The sequence below is a fragment of the Anguilla rostrata genome, chromosome 2 (assembly GCF_018555375.3).
Source record: "Anguilla rostrata isolate EN2019 chromosome 2, ASM1855537v3, whole genome shotgun sequence".
Taxonomy (NCBI): Eukaryota; Metazoa; Chordata; class Actinopteri; order Anguilliformes; family Anguillidae; genus Anguilla; species Anguilla rostrata.
In genome coordinates, this window is record NC_057934.1 from 69,782,354 (window position 1) to 69,792,353 (window position 10,000).

At 48.8% G+C, this 10,000-nt stretch overlaps 1 protein-coding gene across 1 annotated transcript in view; it reads left to right on the plus strand.

Annotated features, from left to right (window-relative positions):
- rptor (regulatory associated protein of MTOR, complex 1) overlaps positions 1–10,000 on the plus strand; it is a 204,191-nt gene that overhangs the window by 127,525 nt on the left and 66,666 nt on the right. The window contains 4 exon segments of the mRNA XM_064324324.1: positions 4,177–4,251; positions 4,426–4,491; positions 4,864–4,879; positions 7,885–8,060. Of these exon segments, the coding sequence (XP_064180394.1) occupies positions 4,177–4,251; positions 4,426–4,491; positions 4,864–4,879; positions 7,885–8,060 (333 nt within the window).

Genomic DNA, 10,000 nt, shown 5'->3' on the forward strand with positions numbered 1-10,000 from the left:
AGAAGTAAACGCTTTCAAGAAGTACCATAAACTTAAATCGCAACGTAGCCTGCATAACAATCAATCTCAAACTGTATTAATTTATTTGCTTGGTTAACAAGCGTGCCAATTTCATGAAGAATATGTAATGATCATAATAATAATAAATAATCCGTAATCAACCATTGGGAATTCCCGTGTTGTCTTGCCATTCACGTCAAAACATTTATAGGATCAGATTTAGTAAAATCAGCTAATCATGAAAAAGTCAGTAACAGTTTTAATCTTGAAGGGATATGAACACCACAACGCCATGAACACCGGAAGCTTTGAAGTACAAGTGCAATAAAGGCTTGCTTACAACTTCATTTATAAAATAGGTGCATTTTCATCGGCAAGACCACTAAATAATCTGATTTTTTTAAAGCTCTGTGGATTATCTGATTTTTATTAACAAGCCCTTTTTGAAAGCACGGCGAACGAAGACATCGGAGAAGTCAAATAGGCTGAGCAATGGTTGGTTAAAAACTATCTTCCAATACTCGAGCTAACAAACCGCTGCTCGGTGCATTCCCTTTTACGTCACTCAATAGCCTACGTCTTTCTGTGGTGTATTTTCAAATTTCCCCCACCCCCTCCGCAAAATAAGACAGCGAAACTAAGTTTGCCTTTTCCCCAGGTTCCAGTTATTTATTTATTTTTACAAAACGAAAAGGCTTGTATTTTTTTTAGCTGCTTAAAAAATATCTGGGAGGTAACTAGGGACACACCCCCAGTAATATAAGAATGAAATATAAATCAGAGCATGTATACCTAGCATTTTAGAGCATATTTCTGTGTATAAACAGGCCAACGTGACGCGCGACAAGCCGAAAAAATAGAACAGAAGCGAAAAACTACGCTTCAGTTCGCTTGTGTCGCGCGAGCTTCGCAGCCGGTACGCGACGCGTTCGCATCTGGTGGAGACGACGTCGCCCGCTGCCGTTGTAATAACAGTACTTCAACTACGCTTCAGTTACGCGCGTAATACGCGCGTAGTGCGCTCGCGGCCGATACGCGTGCGGTGGGTGCCCGGCTTTAGTGTGTGCACAGATATCAGCAAACTAGCAGAACCGGCTAATGGCTTAGTGTGTGCACAGATATCTGCAAACTCACAGGGCCTGCTCATGGCTTAGTGGGTGCACAGATATCAGCAAACTAGCAGAATCTGCTACTCACTTAGTGGGTGCACAGATATCAGCAAACTAGCAGAATCTACTACTCACTTAGTGGATGCACAGATACTCAAGCTCACAGAATCTGCTACTCACTTAGTGGGTGCACAGATACTCAAACTCACAGAATCTACTACTCACTTAGTGGATGCACAGATACTCAAACTCACAGAATCTGCTACTCACTTAGTGGGTGCACAGATATCAGCAAACTAGCAGAATCTACTACTCACTTAGTGGATGCACAGATACTCAAACTCACAGAATCTGCTACTCACTTAGTGGATGCACAGATACTCAAGCTCACAGAATCTGCTACTCACTTAGTGGGTGCACAGATACTCAAACTCACAGAATCTACTACTCACTTAGTGGATGCACAGATACTCAAACTCACAGAATCTGCTACTCACTTAGTGGGTGCACAGATATCAGCAAACTAGCAGAATCTACTACTCACTTAGTGGATGCACAGATACTCAAACTCACAGAATCTGCTACTCACTTAGTGGATGCACAGATACTCAAACTCACAGAATCTACTACTCACTTAGTGGATGCACAGATACTCAAACTCACAGAATCTACTACTCACTTAGTGGATGCACAGATACTCAAACTCACAGAATCTACTACTCACTTAGTGGATGCACAGATACTCAAACTCACAGAATCTACTACTCACTTAGTGGATGCACAGATACTCAAACTCACAGAATCTGCTACTCACTTAGTGGGTGCACAGATACTCAAACTCACAGAATCTGCTACTCACTTAGTGCATGCACAGATACTCAAACTCACAGAATCTGCTACTCACTTAGTGGGTGCACAGATACTCAAACTCACAGAATCTTCTACTCACTTAGTGGGTGCACAGATACTCAAACTCACAGAATCTTCTACTCACTTAGTGGGTGCACAGATACTCAAACTCACAGAATCTTCTACTCACTTAGTGGGTGCACAGATACTCAAACTCACAGAATCTACTACTCACTTAGTGGATGCACAGATACTCAAACTCACAGAATCTACGAGCCATTTCAGGTGGTAAAATTAAACACCCCAAAAACACAAAACCAGTTTCCCTCCTATCCATTAAACACAAAACCAGTTTCCCTCCTATCCAGTAAACACAAAACCAGTTTCCCTCCTATCCATTAAACGTGGATAAAAAATAAAGGCAGCAACAGAGAAGAGGAAAAAAAACATATCCATTTCCAAGATTCATCAGCGTGACTGTTAGGACATCACAACTGTTTACCAACCAAGTCTCCTCATTAGGTCCCTCTGTTCAGAATGGGCTTTGCGCACCCAGATAAATCATTTTTGCTAAAATTGATTTTACGGGGCTTACTGACTGCTTCCCCCCAAAAAAAGCACTTTACATTCCTGCTTTCCCAAAGAAAGCACAAACTAACAATCCCGTTAGGATCAAGCTACATTTCGATGCATGTAGACACGCACAATTATAAATAAACAACTTTTAATTAAAAAGGGCAAGATGGGAGTCAGAACCAACAAGAAACGATTTACTTCTGGATTCCTAACGGTGTTCTTCAGAAAGAAGATCTGATTGCAGTGAGGTGCTGGCTGTAGCACCGCGGTTGAGGGTGTAGCAGGGTGGCTGAGGGTGTAGCAGGGTGGCTGAGGGTGTAGCACCGCGGTTGAGGGTGTAGCAGGGTGGCTGAGGGTGTAGCACGGCGGTTGAGGGTGTAGCAGGGTGGCTGAGGGTGTAGCAGGGTGGCTGAGGGTGTAGCACCGCGGCTGATGGTGTAGCATGGCGGTTGAGGGTGTAGCATGACGGTTGAGGGTGTAGCAGGGTGGCTGAGGGTGTAGCACTGTTTTGTAACCAGTGAGTGTTGAGGTGGGTTGGGCCCAGTGTCTAAACCCAGCAGGTTCCATTTCATCGTCAGCAGAAGCTGCTTTCGATTGGACACGTTAGTTATGTTCCCTAATCCCCATTCGTGGTAGGAGCAGTACAGGAAGTGAGGGTTAGGAGCGGTACAGGAAGTGAGAGCAGGAGCAGTACAGGAAGTGAGAGGAGGAGCAGTACAGGAAGTGAGAGGAGGAGCAGCACAAGAAGTGAGAGTAGGAGCAGTACAGGAAGTGAGAGGAGGAGCAGTACAGGAAGTGAGAGGAGGAGCAGTAAAGGAAGTGAGAGTTGGAGCAGTACAGGAAGTGAGGGTTAGGAGCGGTACAGGAAGTGAGAGCAGGAGCAGTAAAGGAAGTGAGAGTGGGAGCAGTGCAGGAAGTGAGAGTTAGGAGCAGCACAAGAAGTGAGAGTAGGAGCAGTACAGGAAGTGAGAGGAGGAGCAGTACAGGAAGTGAGAGGAGGAGCAGTAAAGGAAGTGAGAGTTGGAGCAGTACAGGAAGTGAGAGTTAGGAGCAGTACAGGAAGTGAGAGTTAGGAGCAGTAAAGGAAGTGAGAGTGGGAGCAGTGCAGGAAGTGAGAGTTAGGAGCAGCACAAGAAGTGAGAGTAGGAGCAGTACAGGAAGTGAGAGGAGGAGCAGTACAGGAAGTGAGAGGAGGAGCAGTAAAGGAAGTGAGAGTTGGAGCAGTACAGGAAGTGAGAGTTAGGAGCAGCACAGGAAGTGAGAGTAGGAGCAGTACAGGAAGTGAGGGTAGGAGCAGTACAGGAAGTGAGAGTAGGAGCAGTACAGGAAGTGAGAGTTAGGAGCAGTACAGGAAGTGAGAGTTAGGAGCAGTACAGGAAGTGAGAGTTAGGAGCAGTACAGGAAGTGAGAGTAGGAGGAGTACAGGAAGTGAGAGCAGGAGCAGTAAAGGAAGTGACAGTGGGAGCAGTACAGGAAGTGAGAGTTAGGAGCGGTACAGGAAGTGAGAATGCCTGTCAGGAATGTTCCAGATTGAGCAGCGTGTATTATGTGTTCTCTAACATTCTTGGGTTAATTCAGCTCTCATTATTTGTCTTCCTCTCCCCCTCTCTCTCCCTCCCACTCTCCCCCTCTCTTTCCGCAGTCCTGTCAAGCTGACCTGGTGAAGGACAATGGGCACAAGTACTTCCTGTCTGTCCTGGCTGACCCGTACATGCCTGTGAGTGCCACTCTTTTGAATCGTGAAAACAGAACAGCTTGGGCTGTTTATTGTGACTGTTCCCGAAAAACCATTAACGCGTTCCTATTGGTGTATAACATGTCCTTAGCCGTAGCAGGATCGCTACGGCAACGCAGCCCGGTTACGATGCGCGGCCTCTGTCTCCTCTTGCAGGCCGAGCACCGCACCATGGCGGTCTTCATCCTGGCGGTGATCGTCAACAGTTACAACACGGGTCAGGTGGGTGCGGCCTGGGCGCGCTGGCTGGGAGGGGGAAGACAAACACAGGTGAAAAAATACTGGTGCAGAACGTAAAGGTCCTCCCCGTCACTTTGCTCCAGCCACTTGCGTTTGCTAATTAGCGCAAGTTTTCAGTCAGGCGGTAGAACTAGTTAGTGACATCAGCTGGGCTGAGCTCACGGGTGGAAGAAACACACGGCAGGACTTTTACTTTCTGACCCCTGGTCTTCCCACTTCTGGAAATTAATATGAGAGACTCCCAAATTGACTGTAGGAAGTGAAAAACTAAGCGGTGTTGTGTGTTTATAATATAGAGTCCGTCATGCGGAGTAATGTGCCCTAAACCCATGCAGCCTTCCTCTGGGAAATGAGGAGCAGTGTTTGTAGGATGCGTGCTGCTGGGCGGTGGGGGGGGGGGGGGGTCCGCCAGGGGGTCAGCTCTGAAAAAATGTGTAAAATGCCCGTTGCCGCACGGTGTGGAGGGCGTGGCGTTCGCCGGTGACGCGGGGGAGGAGCTGAGCTCTCAGCCCCCTGGTGAATACCGGCGCTGTGCCACAGCCGTACGTCTCCAGACTGCGCGCTGTCACTGCCGGTCTCGCTCCCGCAGCCTGCCGCTCGCTGTGTGCGCAGGAATCAGTCAGAGCGTGCCACCGCGCCCCGCTTCCTCCCCCCGCCCCGCTCCTCTTCCTCCCCCCCGCTCCGCTCGTACATCCACCCCGTCATTACACTGCCTTTCATTCCCTCTTATTACTGTTTATTTTACGCCACCTCTTTTTCCCCCCCCCCCCCCCCCCCCCCCCCCCACCGCCCTTTAATTTGATTCGCTGGCTGAATTATAGATGAGCAGGAACATTACGGAGGAGCGGTTCTGTTCTCTGCTTATTGGATTATTTATACAGTTGCCTTTTCCGCGGCCGCGATTTCCGATTCGCTGCCGAGCTTCTGGTCGATTCTTCAGCTCTCCTTCATCGACAGGGGTCATGTGAGAGCCCCCTGCCCTCCCGCCACCCCGCCACCCCCCCCACCCCCACCCCCTCCAGCTCCTCATGCCAATCAGAGCAGTGTAAAGCTCTGTGTGACAGTGTAAGATTGTTCACTCCCAATCAGAGCAGTGTAGAGCTCTGTGTAACAGTGTAAGATTGTTCATTACCAATCAGAGCAGTGTAAAGCTCTGTGTAACAGTGTAAGATTGTTCATTACCAATCAGAGCAGTGTAAAGCTCTGTGTAACAGTGTAAGATTGTTCATTACCAATCAGAGCAGTGTAAAGCTCTGTGTAACAGTGTAAGATTGTTCACTCCCAATCAGAGCAGTGTAAAGCTCTGTGTAACAGTGTAAGATTGTTCATTACCAATCAGAGCAGTGTAAAGCTCTGTGTAACAGTGTAAGATTGTTCACTCCCAATCAGAGCAGTGTAAAGCTCTGTGTAACAGTGTAAGATTGTTCATTACCAATCAGAGCAGTGTAAAGCTCTGTGTAACAGTGTAAGATTGTTCATTACCAATCAGAGCAGTGTAAAGCTCTGTGTAACAGTGTAAGATTGTTCATTACCAATCAGAGCAGTGTAAAGCTCTGTGTAACAGTGTACCAATCAGAGCAGTGTAAAGCTCTGTGTAACAGTGTAAGATTTTCATCCATCAGAGCAGTGTAAGCTCTGTGACGTGTAAGATTGTTCATTCCAGTCAGAGCAGTGTAAGCTCTGTGTAACAGTGTAAGATTGTTCATTCCAATCAGACAGGTAAAGCTCTGTGAACAGTGTAAGATGTTCTTACCATCAAGCAGTAAGCCTGTGTCAGTAGAGTCTCATGCGTGCTGTGTACAGTAAGTTGTTCTTCCACAGAGAGTGTAAAGCTCTTGTAACGTGTAGATGTCACGACCAATCGAGCGTGTAAAGCTCTGTGTACATGAGATGTCATTCCATAGAGCATGAGCGTGTAACAGTGTAGATTGACAATCAGGCAGGTAAGTCTGTTAACAGTGTAGATTGGCAATCGAGCAGGTAAAGCTCTGTGTACAGTGTCAAAATTGTTCAGTCCAATCAGAGCAGTGTAAAGCTCTGTGTACAGTGTAAGATTGTCACGTCCAATCAGAGCATGTAAAGCTCTGTGTACAGTGTAAGATGTCATTCCATCAGAGCGTGTAAGCTCTGTGTAACATGTAAGATTGTCATTGCAATCAAGCAGTGTAAAGCTCTGTGTAACAGTGCAAGATTGCACAATCAGAGCATGGTAAGCTCTGTGTAACAGTGTAGATTGTACCATCAGGCAGGTAGCTCGTGTACAGTGTAAGATTGTGTACCAGTCAGAGCAGTGAAGCTCTGGGAACATGTAAGACTGTCATTCCATCAGCATGTAAGCTCTGTGTAACAGTGAATTGTTCATACCAATCAGAGCATGTAAAGCTCTGTTACATGTAAGATTTTCTCATCAGAGCTGTAAGTTGTAAACAGTTAAATTGTCATCAATCGAGCAGTGTAAGTCTGTGTAAAGTTAGATTGTTATCCCATCAACAGTGTGTCTGTGACAGGTAGATGTTCATCATCCAGTAACTCTGTGTAACATGTAATTGTTCATCATCTGAGCTGTAGCCTGTTAAAGGTGTAAATTGTCAACTTGCGTCCTCTGGCGTGTAGTCTGTGTACATTCAGTCTGTTCACTTCCGAGTAGCTCTTTACATGTCGTCCTCGCATCAGAGTCATGAGCTCAGGTCATGTAGAGTCTACATCAGGCAGTTCAGTGGTACGATGTCCATGAGCAGTCACATGCTTGGACATGTAGAGTCTCTCAAGGATCGACAGTGACCATCATAATCACAGTCATGAAGCTCTGGTACAGGTGATCAATATCACAGTATAAGTATGTGAACAGTGTCGGAGTCTGAGTCTAGGCAATCAGGTGATTAAGGGCTGAGCAACTGCTGCTCATTGCTTTAAAGGCTACTGACAAGTTGTTTTCGATTCTACGATACTAAACGTCCAGTAATCTATTCTGATTATCACGTTGATCATGAATACTGCCCGGTAAGTCTTACTGCGTCTACATCGATGAACTCTCCTCCGATCGTCTTCATCATGACTTGATCATTCGTCCTACTCTCTCTTTCCTTGATCAACCTTCATTCGGTCTAATCCAGTTAATTTGACTTTACTGCAGATCCAGTAATTGCCAACATTTGACCTTGGTCTCTGTTTTTCTCTCTCTCTCTCTCTTCTCTCTCACTCCCTCCTCCTCTCTCCTCTCTCCCTCTCTCGCTCTCCCTCCTCTCTCCTTCCCTCCTCTCCCCTCTCTCTCTCTCCTCCCTCCCATCCCTCCTCCTCTCCCTCTTCCTCCTCCCCCTCCCTCCTCCCTCTCCCTCCCCCCCCCCTCCCTCCCCCCTCCCACGCCTCTCTACCGACCTCACCCTCGCCCCATTTGCCTGGAGCAGCTGAACGACCCGCACCCGCTGCTGCGCCAGTGGGTGGCCATCTGCCTGGGCCGGATCTGGCAGAACTTCGACTCGGCCCGCTGGTGCGGCGTGCGGGACAGCGCCCACGAGAAGCTGTACAGCCTGCTGTCCGACCCCATCCCAGAGGTACGCCAGCCGCCCCCCCCCCCCCAGCCTCATCCTGCGGTTGGACCCGCGCGGGGTGGGGGGAGGTGTGGGGCGTCTGCAGGCTGGACACACATTAATGGACCCAGCCACCGGCGTACTGGCCTTTCACTGCATAGCACACAGCTGTCCTGTCTCTGGGGAGCTCCTCCCCCTCTCTCCGCCCCCCAACCTGGCAACCCAGACCGGCCAGCAGTCTAAGGCTACCTTTACACCGCGGGTCCTCACGCCCAGTTCCGGTGTTTTTAACCTACGTACAATTTATTTATTTTTTTACCGCCTGTTTACATCCGCTTTTAAAAGTGAAGCATATCCGACGCGAATGTAAACAACCACACCACCGCAGCTGTGTGGCCTACGTCTACAATGGCCGCAAAACCAGAGAGAAATATTATAATTCAAGCTGCTGCTTTTCCGCAAGGAGCATCCCCTGCGTTTGGGCCCGTACCGACTCTTTGCCCCACACGCTTGAAAGCCACGTGACCATGGTATCCTCCACTGCACCGAGCCTTCGTCCTCCGTTTAAATTCTTTTAACGTTTTCCGTTACCGGCGGAGAGCGGGTGCGCGTGTGATAAACGTTACGCGTCATTTCAAACGTCGCCAAAAGTCCGTTGGAAATCAAACTCTTTTTTTATGTAAGAAATTTTTTTTTACCGGCTTTGAGGCCCGGTGGCTGTCGGCAGGGCGCTTCAGAGTGCCGCTCGGCCCGGTTCTGGGGGTGGCGGTACGCACCCCCAAAAGCCGAGAGTGGCAGGGCTGTAACAGGGGCGTCTGGGCTGCTCGGGCATCAGGGTCACCTCGCTCTCGTATGCTGAGTACCCCGCCTTTATCGCCCTCTGTATTTTTGGGGTGACCTTTACCGCCCCCCCCCCCCCGCAAAGCCTGATCTGGGGTCAGGGCTCCTGCAAACGGCCTCCTCTCCTCTCCTCTCCTCTCCTCTCCTCTCCTCTCCTCTCCTCTCCTCTCCTCTCCTCTCCTCTCCTCTCCTCTCCTCTCCTCTCCTCTCCTCTCCTCTCCTCTCCTCTCCTCTCCTCTCCTCTCCTCCCTCCTGTTCCGCAGAACGCGCGTCTGTTTGAGATTCCGGCGCGGGTACTGCGGGAGAGGTGGAGAGGGGAAGAGGTGCAGGGCGGAGGTGTAGTCAGGGGCGCCCCCGTGGTAGCTGTGCGCGCTCCATCCTAATGACGCCCGTATTGCAGCCTGTGCATTTCAGCCGGCTGCTGCAGAACTGCTGACCTCAGCACGTTCTCTGTGACACTTAGACGGGCGCTGTGCTGCATTTTTGTGAGTTAATGTGCTGGATTTGTGTGCAGCTGTAGCTGCTTATGGATGCCTCCCTGTCCCTTGCTTATTTCTGTTTTTGGAGCGGTTGTGATGGGAGATGCTTTCTACGTGTACTCATTGGGTGGACACCCAGGGTAGATGTTTGTGTGTGAGGGGGCGACATAGCTCAGGAGGTAAGACCGATTGTCTGGCAGTCGGAGGGTTGCCGGTTCAAACCCCACCCTGGGCGTGTCGAAGTGTCCTTGAGCAAGACACCTAACCCCTAACCCCTAACTGCTCTGGCAAATGAGAGGCATCAATTGTAAAGCACTTTGGATAAAAGCGCTATATAAATGCAGTCCATTTACCATGTATGTCCTTGCATGGACTGTATGTCATGTGGCTAGAATAACACTGTGCTACCCAGTAAGGATTTAAAGCCAGCAGACCTGGGTCAAATACATATTTGTTTTGGATTCAAATACTTCTCTACGCTTTACTGGTCTTGTCTGGCGAATTGGAACCAATGAAATATTCTCAAAAAGAGCAAACCCCCACCTCCTGGTCATATTGGCGGGCTCAGCTACACCAGGCAAGATCAACAGAGCACAGAAAAGTATTTGAATCCAAAACAAAATGCGTATTTGACCCAGGTCTGAA